At 42.0% G+C, this 16,816-nt stretch overlaps 1 protein-coding gene across 3 annotated transcripts in view; it reads right to left on the reverse strand.

Annotated features, from left to right (window-relative positions):
• Nucleotides 1-1,238: 1,238 nt before the first annotated feature.
• Nucleotides 1,239-16,816, reverse strand: part of plcd3a (phospholipase C, delta 3a) — a 68,585-nt gene continuing 53,007 nt past the window's right edge. For all 3 annotated transcript variants that reach the window (XM_034190229.1, XM_034190228.1, XM_034190226.1), the window contains exons 7-16: nucleotides 14,142-14,343; nucleotides 13,862-14,006; nucleotides 13,608-13,760; nucleotides 9,284-9,421; nucleotides 9,017-9,167; nucleotides 8,779-8,895; nucleotides 8,378-8,556; nucleotides 2,615-2,750; nucleotides 2,241-2,390; nucleotides 1,239-2,149 (exon numbers count right to left, since the gene is read on the reverse strand). In XM_034190229.1, coding sequence (XP_034046120.1) covers nucleotides 2,007-2,149; nucleotides 2,241-2,390; nucleotides 2,615-2,750; nucleotides 8,378-8,556; nucleotides 8,779-8,895; nucleotides 9,017-9,167; nucleotides 9,284-9,421; nucleotides 13,608-13,760; nucleotides 13,862-14,006; nucleotides 14,142-14,343 — 1,514 coding nt within the window. In that variant the 3' untranslated portion in view covers nucleotides 1,239-2,006. The remainder of the gene's footprint in view (nucleotides 2,150-2,240; nucleotides 2,391-2,614; nucleotides 2,751-8,377; nucleotides 8,557-8,778; nucleotides 8,896-9,016; nucleotides 9,168-9,283; nucleotides 9,422-13,607; nucleotides 13,761-13,861; nucleotides 14,007-14,141; nucleotides 14,344-16,816) is intronic.

Consider the following 16,816-nt stretch of genomic DNA (forward strand, 5'->3'; position numbering starts at 1 on the left):
CCCATCATGTCCACATAAACTAAAATATGTTGTAGCGAATGCATACAAATTGGCCACAAATAAAGCGTTCAATCTGTGAATGCATAACAAACACGTCACGTAAACCCAAAGTGTGGCAGAAAGCGACATACCTGCCAGTCAGTGTCGGTCCGGTTGTGTAAATCCACAAAGACGTAGCTGCTGCAATCCAGGACTTTTATTTAACACCAACAAAAGGAAGAGTTGCTGTTTAGCCACAACTCACGCTGAAGTCTGTTTTCTGTGACACTCAAAAAAAAAAAACAGTCTCACACCCCAAGCGGCTTCCCCCCTCCCGCTCCCCAAACTCATGAACAGTTAACCCTCACATGACAACATGAACATTAACTCTGTGATCAACTTGTCCAAGTCCAGCAAATGCTCCAGAGCCTGTATTGTTGGTGTGAATAGTGATGCCGACGGCCCGAGTGCGCTTACTTTATGACCACAGATGCAGATGCCGTGCACGCGCAACACGTGCGCAATGCATTCATAATACACCCGTAATACTGCCGTGATAATCTCAGTGTGTCAGATCAGTTTCCTCACTACATGAGTTATATAACTGTGATTGTTCATCATATATTCGCTATATATTAATATATCCGTAATTCATACTGGGACGTTTGTCATTTTTGGCCATTTTTGTTGCGGACGACAAGGAATATCCGTAATTTGTGTACTCAATTCATGCGCAATTGATCCTCTCCCCAGTGGGACAGGGCCCTTAGAATTTTAAGGCAGCCCCTTCACTTGTATTTTGGAGTTTTAACATGTTTGATTATACAGCATAGTATCAAGTAAGACTGATCCAGGGATGGATCAGGAGGGTGCATCCCCCTCCTCCTGCTAACCAATAATAATAATAAAAAAGTGAAGAAGAAAATACATGAAGAAAAAAAAGTTAAAAAAAAGGCAAAAAAGGAAGAATAAAGAAAAAAAAGAGAAAATATCACTCAATGTTTGCCACAGTTTCTTCATCATTATATTCCACTGATAAAAAGCTGAACATATCTCACTGTGTTCAACAATATGAAATAATTTTGACACTGTGTCATCTGTCCATAGAAGTAGGATAAACATCTATGATCTACATGATACTGTTGTAGATTAAAGTGTTTTTGGAGATTCCTGGACAATCTGTCATTCTATGAATGAGAGGATCGCCCAAACACGATGAATCAGACACCCCCACCCCCACTGGTCTGATCCCCCCCCATGACTGGATATGGCCAGTGGAATATCATCTGGCTGCTTTTGGGAATCAGGATGGATGGCTGACCAGTCTGGGTGGTTGTGAATTGGCTCCATATCGTCTTGCAACATGCCACCCTATGGAACACCCTATGCAACTAGACCTGACCCGAACTGGGGTTTTTCTTTAGACCATCATGTATATCACAACTTGTGGCACTAATTCCAGCTGTATCACAGCACAGATAGCGCAGAATTATACAAATATGCAACAATAATAATATGCATATTTGTTTAAATGCTGGTTAAATCGCCGTACTACAAGTTAAAACCAAACACTGAAGTATAAAAGTATTAAACACTTACAGATCAAAAATACAAAAGAGTCAAACGCCACAATCTTCATTCTCTGTCCAAAAGACGCGGGATAACCCCGACGTAGGATCAGTGTTAGAAATGTTTAAAACCTATTTTGTAGACAGTCTAATGTCAGTATTTTTCACAGACCTCAACAGTTAAACTGAACTGCCCCGTTTGCAGAGCAATCACAGCTAATAAGACATAATTCCTCCACGGTGGAGGACGGCTTCATCATCTCGCCCAAAACAAGCAATTCATTTGCTAAGAGCTGCACGTGCTCCTACATCTCCGATAAGTACCATTTCTCTTCCTGCGCTCGAAAGTGGCTCCAATAAAACTGGAACCACTTGAATACTGATCCGGGAGACTTGCTGGCAGCAGCAATCAGAGCTCCTTTGTAAAACCATGCATTCTCTGTTGGGCTCAGATGCAAGTCACGCCTTCGCTTTGGCTGCTGCAATACGTTCTGACACACTTTTGATGTGAACGCCTTTACGAGCCACTTTCACCTGGATAAAGAGTGTTGCAGGGGAGAGGCTGGAACCGTCGGCCTTCAGCAGGTGAACGTGTCGATAGCCTAAAAGACAAAGAGGAAACACATGGCAGACATCAAAGCGCAGTGATGAAGGGCGTGTACGTGAGAATTGAGAGGGGATTTTAACAGGCACCTGTGCGCAGGCTGGTGAACGGTAAGGTGAACTGTCCCACAAAGTCGTTTTTGGCTGTGTGGTCATGGTCCTCCACCACAAAGCGCACGAGGGCCAATTCAGGCACCTGCAGCTGGAAGGTCAGCGTGCAGTCCCAGCGCGGATTAAATCCTGCAGAGGGCGCAAAAGAGCTGTAAATGCACTGCAAACAAACCACAGGAAACCCTTTGAGAAAAATGTAAAAATGTAAAAAACAAGCTTGTTCAAATCATGTTGCTTACGCCATCATATCGTTCCATCATAACATATGAAATATGCATGAAAACAACAAAACACATCTAATGCCATAAAATGATGGTTATAATAATCATTTAATTGTGAATTCTCCAGATTACCATTGTTGTCAATTCGGTGGGTTTTGTCTCTTGTATTATCAATGGCCACACCGTGGATTTCCACCCAAACTTGAGGGTCCACGATGGAGCTTGCCTTGTCTGTGTTGATTTTTGGAAGCTGCTGTGCAGATATAATCTGAAAATACATAAATAAACAATTAAGTAACAATCAGTTTCTTTGCAGATCAAATCGTTATTACATCACAACGTAATAATCATCTGCATTTGTCTATTTCTCCATTAATAGTATTAAACAACATTTTCTGCACAAAAATATGGTGGAATGATGTTAACACGTTAAATTTTGGTTGTGATGTGGCTACAAATGCAGTATGTGCAGCATTTTTTTCCCCCTTTCTTTTTTAAGATGGTGTGATAGAACATTTTTAAAATTTCAATCAGGTCATAAATTTTTCCAGTCAATCCAGTGGAATGATCTGTAATATCAAATGGAGGATCCATTAAATTTTTGGTGGTAATCAGAGTCCAGTTGTGGACTCTGGACCATCTTTAATCTCTCTTTTACACAGTGACATGGGCATTTTTGGACTGTGAATTTTTAAACAAACATTTGAGCTGATCTTCAAGAAACTTAGTGGAATAATTCATCTCAGTAGTCACACATCCAGAGGCATATTTTGGATAGTTTTGCTTACATAGCAAGACTGGGCATTTTTGCACAATTTTGTTCAATTTTATAAAAACTAATAACCTGATCTTGCTGTAACCAGTCAAATCATTCAACGAATCCCCATGTGAGCAGATTCAAATAAAAATTTTGAACTGGTATAGCTGGTTTTTGCAGAAGCGTATTGCAACCACTGGAAAAAAAAAAAATGACGAGATCAGGATCTCGTAATTACAAGAAAAAATCTCATAATTACGAGAAAAGATCTCAATTACGAGAACCTGATCTTGTAATTATGAGATCTTTTCTCGTAATTATGAAATCTGTGGTCTAATTTTTTTTTCATCCAGTGCACATAATATGCTTCCGTAGGTTTTTACTTCACATCAATGCTAAGTAGCCGGTGATGGCAGGGATACCTGTATCCAAAGTTTGTAGTGGGGTCAAAAGTTAGTTACTCAAATTTTGGTAAAAAGTGATGCAAATTACACTATGTAACAATTTTTGTTCCTGGCTTCTAACTGCTTATGTCTAAAGTCTATGGAAAAATGACTACATTCAGCACAAACTTTGATTTTTATTTTTTTTTTTACGTTCTAGAAAGTTCTAAAAGTTTCTTGAAATTTCTAGATAATTCTGGAAACTTCTAGAAAATTCTGGACAGTTCTAGCAGTTGAAGAATATTCTAGAAGACTACTCAGTAGTAGTGAAGGCGAATCGAGAATATTCTTGAAAACAGACAAATTTCAAAATATCATTGTCCTGATCACAGAAGCAAAGTTTCTGTGGAATAACTGTTGTATGGCTGGGGGGGCCTGGCTGCCTTTTTGTTTCTGTCCTTTGCTTCTCCTTCCAGGTGGTTTGCATTTGGAACTGAGTGGCTGTGTTGCTGAGTTTATCAGGACCTCACCCTGATCACCTGAGGCTGATCACCTGCGGCTCATCAGGACTCACAGCTGTGGTGCATCTGCATGGATTGGAACATGGTGGCATTTAAGACTGGAGTGCACAGTGTGTATTTGCTAGAGACTCGACCTTGTGACCAGACGGGTGAGATCGTCGTCTCGGGAGCCATCTCATCATCAGTGGATGCAGAGAACATCCAGGTTTGATGCACGGTCTGTGAAAGAGGAGGGGGTGAGGTCTCACGCTCGTCAGCACACTTCCTGAGGTACGTTAGATTTTGTGACTAACATTTATACAGTCAGTAAATGTGGTGTCCCTCACACCTTTATTATATTGAGCTGTATGTTAGTCATGTATCGACTTCCACTGCAGTGGAGTTTTGTGAACTGGATGTTCCATGCCTGCAGGTTGGGAAGTTGATTAGTAATTAAGCCAGGAAGTGTTTGCTGTTTGTACACCTTTAAGTGTTCTCTCTGTGTGTAGAGTGTGGACTCACATAATGGTTCCTTCTTTCACAGACTCGGTTTGTTGCGGCCACCTGGGGGGTGTCGGCGGGGTCCTTGAGTCCGAACAGCTTCTGGCTCCGGACCGTTAGCGCTGCTGGGAGCGCACCACGCCAGACCGCACTTTATTTTTTATGTATCACTGTTATGTATTAAATTCAGTTAGTCTTTGTACCGTGCTCTGCTTATTTCATACTGGGTCTTTCAAACGCTGGTCGGTTCTCCGAGCTGCGTCCGACACATAACAGTAGTCTCTGGCCAAACATCACGGACCCAGCGGTAGCAGAGACGGTAATGCGCCGGGAAGGCGGCAGCAGACGTTCAGTAGTTATCCGGATCAGTTGCGGGTGCTCTCCGCCCGGATGGTGCGTGTTTGAGTCCCATTACTGAATACTGATTTGTGCTCTCTTGCAGCCGTGTTCCTGTGTTGTGCCTTATCCGTGGGTCGTGGTGGAGTGTGACTGGCGACGGCTTCGCGTCGCACTTCGACCGGATAAGAGGTTTAGACGGGAGCTGCAAGAGTGTGTCTGTAATGGGTGAACGCGCGCGGCGGAGCTCTGTCACACGGGTCGCGGTGCTTCCCGTGTGACAGTTGTAGCCCCGTTTCCCCGGATGAAGATAACTACTGCGTCTGTTGTCAGCTCCGGTGTTATTTAGTTGAATCACATTTTTGGTTGTGTGTTGCTCACAGCTGCGCACAAGTGAGCGGCTCGTTTGTTTTCTGTCACCAAAGAGGGTTTTTTATTTTTAGCACTCTGGCTCCCTCTTGTGGTGACTGAGTCACATTACCGTCAAGCTCTTAAGTTGGAACAGGTGTGTTCCATTTGTTTGAGCTTGACGGTATAAAACACTTATTTGTTTTGTGTTAGTTCATTTTGTGTGGGTGTTTTTTGAGTTGGTTTTTGTGTGGGATTTTTTTTTTTTTTACACTATTAGTGTCTGGGGTTGTGACCCTGCAGTTCTGTTCAAAGATAACAAAAAAAAAAAACATAACGGGGACCCAAGCAACTGTATGTTACTCTGGTAGTCTTTCTTTTTATTTCTTTCAGTTTCGCCTCCCAGGGTTTGATGGGACGGTCCCCTGGGGGGTCATGGGGGGGGGGTAATTGGGTTGTTTTTTTTGTTGTGCCCTCTCTTCTCCTCTGACTCCAGCCGTGTGAGCCGTAGTGTCGGCGTTGCTGGAGTGGTGCAGTTTGGTTATGCTGGGCGTTTCCCAGGTAACCTCTGGGGGGGGGGGGGTTTTTTCCCCCCAGTTTCCGCCCTCAGGGTTTGACTGTGGTGTCCTCTGGGGGGGAAAGGGCTGTGGGTCCATCTAGCCATAGACGGCCGGGGCTGGGTCCGTTGGTCCTGAGGGGAGGCGTCTCCTGGGGTTGACGAGTGGTCCTCTGGGAGGCGCTGGGAGTTCCCGTGGGTGACATTGGATCCCAGAGGGACCTCGGCTGTGGTTATTACCCCTGGAGCTGGCGGGAAGTCCTCTGGGGGGTGTTGGTCCCTACATGTCGTTTGGGGGTGTTAGCATTTTTATTTGCAAGCTTCAGTTTGGGTTTTTCTTTTTTCCCCTTCCCGGGGTTTGATGGAACGGTCCTCTGGGGAGGGGGGGGGGGGTGTTAGCATTTTTATTTGTTAGTTTAAGTTTGGGTTGTTTTTCTTTTCTCCCCTTCCCGGGGTTTGATGGAATGGGCCTCTGGGGAGGGGGGGGGGGTGTTTTGGTTGTTTGTGTTTGTCTTTTTGGTTTTATGACTAACCAGACTGTGAACACAGTTGGACAAAGACTGACCACACAGGTTTAAGAACTCCTGGCCACACCTGTGCTAAGTGACTGATGGAAACAAAGGCAAAGATGCAGCCAGAGGAGAGGACATCCATCATTCTGTTGGTCGACGAATGCAGATGCGGTCTCCAGCCATGGTCCCTGGAGGGGGGTGTTTCTCCTGGGCCAGGTTTGTGTGGTCGCCGGGAGGCTTCCCGTGAGGGTGGGGTACTGTTATATGGCTGGGGGGGCCTGGCTGCCTTTTTGTTTCTGTCCTTTGCTTCTCCTTCCAGGTGGCTTGCATTTGGAACTGAGTGGCTGTGTTGCTGAGTTTATCAGGACCTCACCCTGATCACCTGAGGCTGATCACCTGCGGCTCATCAGGACTCACAGCTGTGGTGCATCTGCATGGATTGGAACATGGTGGCATTTAAGACTGGAGTGCACAGTGTGTATTTGCCAGAGACTCGACCTTGTGACCAGACGGGTGAGATCGTCGTCTCGGGAGCCATCTCATCATCAATGGATGCAGAGAACATCCAGGTTTGATGCACGGTCTGTGAAAGAGGAGGGGGTGAGGTCTCACGCTCGTCAGCACACTTCCTGAGGTATGTTAGATTTTGTGACTAACATTTATACAGTCAGTAAATGTGGTGTCCCTCACACCTTTATTATATTGAGCTGTATGTTAGTCATGTATCGACTTCCACTGCAGTGGAGTTTTGTGAACTGGATGTTCCATGCCTGCAGGTTGGGAAGTTGATTAGTAATCAAGCCAGGAAGTGTTTGCTGTTTGTACACCTTTAAGTGTTCTCTCTGTGTGTAGAGTGTGGACTCACATAATGGTTCCTTCTTTCACAGACTCGGTTTGTTGCGGCCACCTGGGGGGTGTCGGCGGGGTCCTTGAGTCCGAACAGCTTCTGGCTCCGGACCGTTAGCGCTGCTGGGAGCGCACCATGCCAGATCGCACTTTGTTTTTTATGTATCACTGTTATGTATTAAATTCAGTTAGCCTTTGTACCGTGCTCTGCTTATTTCATACTGGGTCTTTCAAACGCTGGTCGGTTCTCCGAGCTGCGTCCGACACATAACAGTAACAGCTATTTTCTATTTATTTAAGGCATAACAGGTTAGGAAAACACACTGTGTACCCAGGAACAAAACAAAAATAAAAATTTGTTACATAGTGTTATTGATCGACTTAATAGCATTTTAAAAAGCAAATGTTTGCACCATTTGTTCTGCTTAGTTATCTAGTTATGGGATAACATATCATGGAATCCAATGAATGTTGACCTTTTTGACACTGACTTTGAAGACCAAGTATTCAGCACGGTCAAAACTATACCATTTATTAATCCTATTAGTTCAACCAATAATATGCATCACTTTTTTTTTTTTTTTTTACCAAAATTGGAGCAGCTTTCAATTTTGACCCAGGTACAAATTGAAACCAACCTTTGTCACCATTTTTTGCTGTTTTTACCCCATAAGTTCAGAACATTCAATTATAGATAGTCCAAACTATACCTTTTTGAAATCTTTATGATCGGACAAATAATGTGGCATGCTTTTCAATATGATTGGAGCATTTTTAAATTCTGACCCCTATGTAATCCTTCAGTTTACCCCTACCTGGCTACATCTACCACCCTGGGATGGCAATCATACATTTTTGTGTAGGCCATGGTATACTGAAGGTGGATTCTAAGTGTCATTTTGTCCTCTTAAGTGGTACTGATTAGGTCAAAATTGTCTACTGGCTCATGGACTAATTGTAATGTAAGAAATTAGAGATATAAACATAAAACAATATTGTCAATCCAAACAAAATAACAGGATATGCATGTTTAAATTGATCAAAATACTGTAAATTTTAAAAAAATGTCAGCAAATCTTCAAATGCTATAACAAAGTATTACTAAAAACATCAACTAATAAAAATTGACGCCACTGCTCAGTCGGTGGACACTCACTCGTATCGTCAGCTGGGTTGGGATGTGACCGGGACCTCCGCCGGTATTCTCTGGATTAAAACTGGAAGCAGGGCTGCAAAGGAAACTGGGTTTGAGTACGTAGCCACAGCGGCCATTGGGCAGAAAGCGACCCTGGTTCAGATCCATCTGCTCCCCAGGTGTTTGGAAGTTCAGAGCCACTGCACAGCACAACACATTTCAGCATGAGTGAACGATGAGTTCATGAACTGAAAATGTCGGTGACATCTGTGTGTTGTGATGTGGCAGCTATATGCCAGAATGAGTGCTTTCAGTGGAGACAGCAAAGTATTCCACTGTTCTTGGCCACTGGTGACTCCAAAATTATATTAAATTGGCTCATTTTGCTGCTATAAGAAGAGCCTCCAGACTGGAGTACGAACCCATCTGGCAGCCACCATTCCACATGTCCTGCGGATCATAGTTGGATGATTGGAGGCGCTGGCCCGAGGGGTAGATCCGGCTCAGGTGCCTGCTGTTGTGTCTTACAAAAAGCTTTCCTGTCAAAAGGAGGGAGAAAAAAAGGATGTGAGCCGTCCCAGGAAGATGATCACTCTGCAGAATTACTTCATTTTCTCTCCATCAATCCAGGATGTTGGGTTTTTGTTTCCATCACTGTACCTGTGTCCTTGATGAGCCTGAGGGCATCACTTTCGGAGAAGGAGCACATTTCATGTGGCGGTTTGTCAGACATATTTTCAAACCCACAGAAGGGAACGCTCTTGCAGTACACGACCAGCTCCGACAGCTTGGGGCTCAGTTTAGAACAGACCTGCAGAGGAAGAATCTTATAATACAAGTTATTACTTCTCTAAAGGTCACATTACTGCTTTTAGCAGCTAATCAGACAGCTTTCAAAGACATAACCTCAAGTTCTCCTGCACCCACCTTTCCGGGGTCCTTTTTGGATGTGGCAAATTCTTCTTCTGAGCTTGAAGAGAAGCTGCCGTAGCTGTTGGTCTTTCCCATCTGGCAGAGATAAGGAGTCTGCTTCTTCCCCTTTACCAAAATATACCCCTTCAGCTCCTGGAAGGAAAACCACAACAACAAATTCCAGACTTCATTAAGGAAGCAGATGACGGAAACAGATACAGAGAACACCAAGAAGCAGGAATGCATTGAAACAGTCTTCAAGAGAGATATAACTATGGATATAGTTAGAGAGATACCTAGAGGTACAGATAACTAGATAGATAGTTAGCGATAGTGTGCCTTGATTAGAGCGAGTGGCGTCAACTCAGAACATGGCGCCATTTTGGTTCCAACTGCACTGAGCTGCTAAAAGAACCTTTAATGTTTTCAACATTTTAAAAAAATAATTTAACCACATACAGCAACACATCTGGGTACAGGTACTATCAAAAAATAAATATAAAAATAGTTAAGCTATCAAATTTACATAAATTTACAATTTATGATAATTGATTTAATTAATTTAAAGCTTGATTTATGCATCAGCAGCTCTGTAACTCTGTGTCATGCAATGACGTGTGACAGTTTTGAAGTTCTCCGTCTCTGGATTATGCTTTAGTCTGGACTAATATCAATAGCAAATACATGTACAAGTATGTAGCCTGCCGATCACGTGACCTATATCAACCAATGAGTCAGCTACTACATTGAGGCTTTTCAGGTTTCAAATCCTGCAAAACCTCGGAGAGGTCGCCGCGCTGCGAGATCTCAGTAACATTGAGAACTGCATTAAGACGCTCTGATCACGCGGCACTTTAACCGCTGCACACGGACAACACCATTAACATTGCAACATAAAACTATTTTTATATATTGTGCCCCAAACTCTCATGAATATATTCTCTGGGTTTATAGACATTGTTATTGTGTTTGTTTTATGTAAACATGCTAGAATCGCAGGCTGTCTCTCCATTATTTTCAATGGGAGCTGCTGTGAGCTACGTTCACTTCCTAATCATGTAGTTCTGGGAGAAAGTGAAGTTTGCTCTTTAACGTCTTGATTATTGTTCTTTACAACACTGTTTGTCCTCTTTGTTCCAGACTAATATATATAATGTGTCTGCAATTCGGTTTGCACTTATTAAATTCCACGCAGATTAAACGTAGCAGACACGGATTATTTGTTATAATTGTTTTAGCAAGTTTTCAGGGTATCATGCAGCAATCTCTTAAGGTGATGAAAAGCATAAAAAAATACATTTTTGTAGTATAATATTCATTTACAACTCATCGTGTGGATTCTCTATGTTGTTTTGACTGCAACGACTTTCTGGCGCGCAAGGGATCATGGGATACGTGAAAACTGAATACCAATAGAATTTCACTGTACAAATACGGCTACGTACAGATAGCCACTTCCATCTAATAAAGCTGTCTGTTTTTTTATGGCGACAATACACTGAAATTCTGCAGTTTTGGTGTCAGGCAGCAGATCTCAGAACTAGTGTATGCTGCAATGCTAGAAAAGCATTTTAACTTTTCACTTTCCTGCATGGTGTGGCCATTTAAATTACAGATATGAGAACAAATTGCCCAGAATTGTGTCAATGGAAAGTAAAGTAGTTGGCAAATCACAAAATCTTTTGACCCAATGCTGTTTACAGAAACAATGAAGAACAAGGCAAGGAGCATACTGGCAGACAGTTGCATCCACAATTCAGAAAATCCAAACAACACTTTGATGACTATGGTGATGTGGTCCATATTGGTTCCCAAGCCTGATCAGTTCCCTACTTCCCCCTTAAGTGGCAATGCAGGGTTGGATGGGAAGGGGACCTATTCTTTATTCCAAACAATGCTTCAACAATGTTTCATTGCTGCAGTAAAGCTGCCGATATCGCTGGGATGGCCTCAACTGGTCACCAGCTACTAAACATGTGCTTCCCCAAGCATACATAAGAATAACAAATTCAACAATCAAAAGCACAAATGCATGACTGGCTTCTTCTACTGGGACAGGGGTGGCCAAGTTCGGTCCTCGAGAGCCACATTCCTGACACTCTTAGTTGTCTCCTTGCTCCAACACACCTGAATCCAATGAAAGACTGCTCCAACACACCTGAATCCAATGAAAGACTCATTAAAAGTCTGCTAACAAGTCTTTCATAAGACCATAAAATTTTATTACAGAGATTAGAGCATGCCATAGGTATTAAAGGCACTGCGCTGCGGTGGTTTGAATCATATTTGTCTAATAGATTACAATTTGTTCATGTAAATGGGGAATCTTCTTCACAGACTAAAGTTAATTATGGAGTTCCACAAGGTTCTGTGCTAGGACCAATTTTATTTACTTTATACATGCTTCCCTTAGGCAGTATTATTAGACGGTATTGCTTAAATTTTCATTGTTACGCAGATGATACCCAGCTTTATCTATCCATGAAGCCAGAGGACACACACCAATTAGCTAAACTGCAGGATTGTCTTACAGACATAAAGACATGGATGACCTCTAATTTCCTGCTTTTAAACTCAGATAAAACTGAAGTTATTGTACTTGGCCCCACAAATCTTAGAAACATGGTGTCTAACCAGATCCTTACTCTGGATGGCATTACCCTGACCTCTAGTAATACTGTGAGAAATCTTGGAGTCATTTTTGATCAGGATATGTCATTCAAAGCGCATATTAAACAAATATGTAGGACTGCTTTTTTGCATTTACGCAATATCTCTAAAATCAGAAAGGTCTTGTCTCAGAGTGATGCTGAAAAACTAATTCATGCATTTATTTCCTCTAGGCTGGACTATTGTAATTCATTATTATCAGGTTGTCCTAAAAGTTCCCTAAAAAGCCTTCAGTTAATTCAAAATGCTGCAGCTAGAGTACTGACGGGGACTAGAAGGAGAGAGCATATCTCACCCATATTGGCCTCTCTTCATTGGCTTCCTGTTAATTCTAGAATAGAATTTAAAATTCTTCTTCTTACTTATAAAGTTTTGAATAATCAGGTCCCGTCTTATCTTAGGGACCTCGTAGTACCATATCACCCCAATAGAGCGCTTCGCTCTCAGACTGCAGGCTTACTTGTAGTTCCTAGGGTTTGTAAGAGTAGAATGGGAGGCAGAGCCTTCAGCTTTCAGGCTCCTCTCCTGTGGAACCAGCTCCCAATTCAGATCAGGGAGACAGACACCCTCTCTACTTTTAAGATTAGGCTTAAAACTTTCCTTTTTGCTAAAGCTTATAGTTAGGGCTGGATCAGGTGACCCTGAACCATCCCTTAGTTATGCTGCTATAGACGTAGACTGCTGGGGGGTTCCCATGATGCACTGTTTCTTTCTCTTTTTGCTCTGTATGCACCACTCTGCATTTAATCATTAGTGATTGATCTCTGCTCCCCTCCACAGCATGTCTTTTTCTTGGTTCTCTCCCTCAGCCCCAACCAGTCCCAGCAGAAGACTGCCCCTCCCTGAGCCTGGTTCTGCTGGAGGTTTCTTCCTGTTAAAAGGGAGTTTTTCCTTCCCACTGTAGCCAAGTGCTTGCTCACAGGGGGTCGTTTTGACCGTTGGGGTTTTACATAATTATTGTATGGCCTTGCCTTACAATATAAAGCGCCTTGGGGCAACTGTTTGTTGTGATTTGGCGCTATATAAAAAAATTGATTGATTGATTGATTGATGTTTTGTTAGTTGGTCGAGTTTGCAAAGTACATCGAGACAAATGTATTTAAGAATAGATTACTTGTTAAAAGACAGAGAAAATGGTATTGGATTGATATCACTTGCAGCAGATACTGAAGGTTTCAGCTTTGGTATCATATCAGACAAGAATAAAAAGGCACTGTGCCATCTCTAGTATTTCATTTCAGCACCTATACATGGTTCATCAAACAGGATTTCACAGTCATATACAAACGTGAATAGTAAAAAAAGATTTACCCCCCCATCAGCATACATTTTTGTTTGTTTTGATTTTTTTTTTTTTTTTTTTTTTTTTTTTTTTTTACAACAGAAGTATAGACATAGACATCAAGTTCATATTTAGTCTGGGTGAAGAAAAATGGCTTATTTTGGCAGCCATTTGGGAAAACAGCAGCCATATTGGAAAGGTGTCAAATGGGTCTTTGATCATATTTCAATAAGTAGGTCAAAGGTTAACTTCATGCAAACATATGGAGCTTTTACCACAAACTGAATGATTTTTTTTTTTCTTCAGAAATCTGCTGGATTAAAATGATCTAGGAGGAGTAGTGCAATATTCTTGGTATATCATGCCTCTTTCTTTAGGGTGTCGTACCTCAGGTGAAGGCAGATCCTTCAGTGGTTGATCACTGAGGTACTTTGTGAGCAGCTTCTTGCCCAGGAGGGTACAGAGGTGTTTGGCCATGACAGCCTGCTGCTCCACAGAGCAGTGATTCTCCAAGGACAGAATTAGAGGGTACGGGGATGCCTGCAAGGACAAGTACAGTGAACACCAACCCACTAAACTGCAATCACATCATAGTCATGCTGGTAACAGCAAGAGAAGACCACAGAATCAAGGCTTCTTACCTTGAAGGCGTACTGGGAAATGGTTTCAATGACCTCCTTGAAGGGAACTTTGGAGGTGAGAGTGTGCCCATGGTATATGACCGGCTCGCCTTTATCACCGTCCCAGCAATCGAGCTCCACACAGCGACAGCCCTGATTCAGGGCCCTGTCCGTGACAGACATACTGTATTTAAATTTTGGATCATAGCGTGTTCCAGACAGATAAATAAATACAAACAGGATTTGAAAAAAGTTTGCTGCACAACGTCTGCTCCATAGAGAGGTTAAAGAGCCTGAATACCTGATGTATGGCTCAGTGCTGCTGGTGCTGGTGACTTGGTCCTTGGTTAGGTAAGTGTTGTGTGAAGACGAGATGAAGTAATGGGCCAAAGGGCGTCTCATGTCTTGGTAGATTCTGGCATGGTCAGGGTTAAAAACATCGTTCTCTCGTGACAGCATGTACATAGTGAAGCCATTCTGGGTCATGAACTGGTTCTTCTGGGCTGAAACCAGAGGCAGTGTTCCCATCAACTTACTTGTGTGTTTGTGCAGTTAACAGCACACCTGGTATGTGTTTATAACAATGAGGGTGATCATCAATAATAAACTGACTGCTTTTTTGTACTAGCGTCACTATTTGTTAACAGATTTTAATAAAAGTAGGCTTGTTTTAAAGCCCTTTAATTGCTCTTTCTAATGAACCCATACATGTCTGGGTAGAAAAAAAAATGTTCTATGTAAAGTGTGGAAATTTGGGGAAAAATATTCCATTCTGTTCATTTACTGCGATGTTTTTTCCTGTCATCACAATTCACGATGGATTTCTATAAATGAAGCCTTGTAAGTTGTATTCAAGCTGATTAAAAGCTCTAACGAACCCATACATGCCTGGATAAACAATATGTATTAAAATATTAATCTGAAGTATGCCTTGCCATTGTTCTCATTTACCTTGCTGCTTTTTCCACTGTAATATTATTGCTAGTCTTTTAATGACAACAACATATGACTTTTATTAACATTTTATTACAAGTCGATATAAAGCCATTCAGAATTTATGACTTTTGACCCTCAGGGTAAAAAAGTACCTCCTCCCTCCCCTCCAACCACACTGTTAAAATTTAAATGCCAACAACAACTGCAAGTATATAGACATAAATATATTTAAACATTTTTGTTTCCATATCTGTATGCATGTGAATGCAGCTTAATGAAAAGAACTTGAGTTGAGTTATTGATATTAGAATTGCGACATAACGACTTTAAAATAGACATTTGTTTTACATAATTGCATTAAGGCTCTTGTATAGTTCATTTTAGTATTTCAGAATTTGTTTTTGGAGTTGGTGCAGTTGATGGTGAAGCACTGGCTGCCTTTCCCCCCTCATTTCACTTCTGTTTAACTGGTGTCTTAACTGGCTCAAGGTCCTTTGTCCACCCTTAGTAATGGCCGCCGTGCGGCACGCCGCTAGTCACATGACGTCCATTCCAGTCTCTATTTCCACGGTCCAGATGAACTCATACTGCTAAACCTTTTCATTTTGGAAGCATCTTTATTTCCAAACTGTCATGGCGATTTTTTTTTTTTTCACTGATTACTTGTCAGATAAGGGTGATTCTTAGACTACGGGCACTTATTATGTCCTTTGATCATATTGTATGAAAAACAGAAAAAAAAGGGGAAATTTCACACTTTTATAGTTATCTTTACAATGAAAGTGTGTTAAGAAATTTGTTCTAGTAGTCTATGATGACTTTTTCACCTTTTTTCAGCATCATTATATGCAAATATTGCCGTTTTGTGCTTGTCCCACACCCAGACTTTTGATCTTCAATGATAAAAATGAATGGTAAAGAAACATTTTTTCTAATGTTTTAAAATATCAGTAAAATAATCAAAACATAATTGGGGTATTCAATGTCATACAACTGTTGTGATTTTTTTAAACAAAATGTAGTTGTCCCACACTATTGCTGTAATTTCCACCACAACACTGTAATGTCCCTTTAAACAGTTTGTATGAAAGATTGTTTGGGTAGTTTCTATGGAGATAATCAGTGACATCAGAGCACATGCATATAGCACCAAATCACAACAAACAGTTGCCCCAAGGCGCTTTATATTGTAAGGCAATGGTGTGGTGGAAATTACATTTACAAGGCCAATAGTGCCCGTAGTTAAAGAATCACCCATAAACTGTATTTAAAGTACTTTGAGAGTTACTTAAGTTTTTCCAAGGCTTTTGGAAAGCCCAGGCAAGTAGCCTGTAAAACGCAGTGTGTGAATGAATCGCTAACGAGCTAGCTATCTAGCTAGCTAGCTTACTACATGTTACAACCTACATGTAATATAGAAAAGCCTCGGCATACCATATACGAGGTCTGTTAGAAAAGTATCTGACCTTTTTTATTTTTTTCAAAAACCTGATGGATTTGAATCATGTGTGCTTGTATGAGCCAACCTTGAACCTTCGTGCGCATGCGTGAATTTTTTCACGCCTGTCGGTTGCATCATTTGCTTGGAAGCAGCCTTTGTGTGAGGATGGGTAAAGTCTCTCATCATTTTTTCTTTGCAAGGAAATGGCGGAGCGACTGGAGCAGCGCGACTGCATCAAATTTTGCCAGAAACTGGGCGACAGCCAGGTGGAAACCATTCGGATTATTCAGACGGCTTTCTGTGACGATCCTATGGGCATCACACAGATTAAGGAGCGGTACAACTGGTTTAAAGACGTCCGCACAACGGTGGAGAGCAAGCCATGCTCCAGTCGGCCATCAACATGCTGAACTGACCAGATCATTTCCAAAGTGAACGCTGTGGTGATGCGGGACCATCGTGTGACTATCCGAGAAATTGCGGAAGAGGTGGACATCAGCACTTTTTTGGCACATTCCACTGTGACAGAAGATTTTGCCATGAAAAGAGTGGTGGCGAAATTCATCGGCACGAAGCTGATGGCGCAGCAAAAGCGCCTT

This window comes from Thalassophryne amazonica, chromosome 16 (genome assembly GCF_902500255.1).
Source record: "Thalassophryne amazonica chromosome 16, fThaAma1.1, whole genome shotgun sequence".
NCBI classification, from domain to species: Eukaryota; Metazoa; Chordata; class Actinopteri; order Batrachoidiformes; family Batrachoididae; genus Thalassophryne; species Thalassophryne amazonica.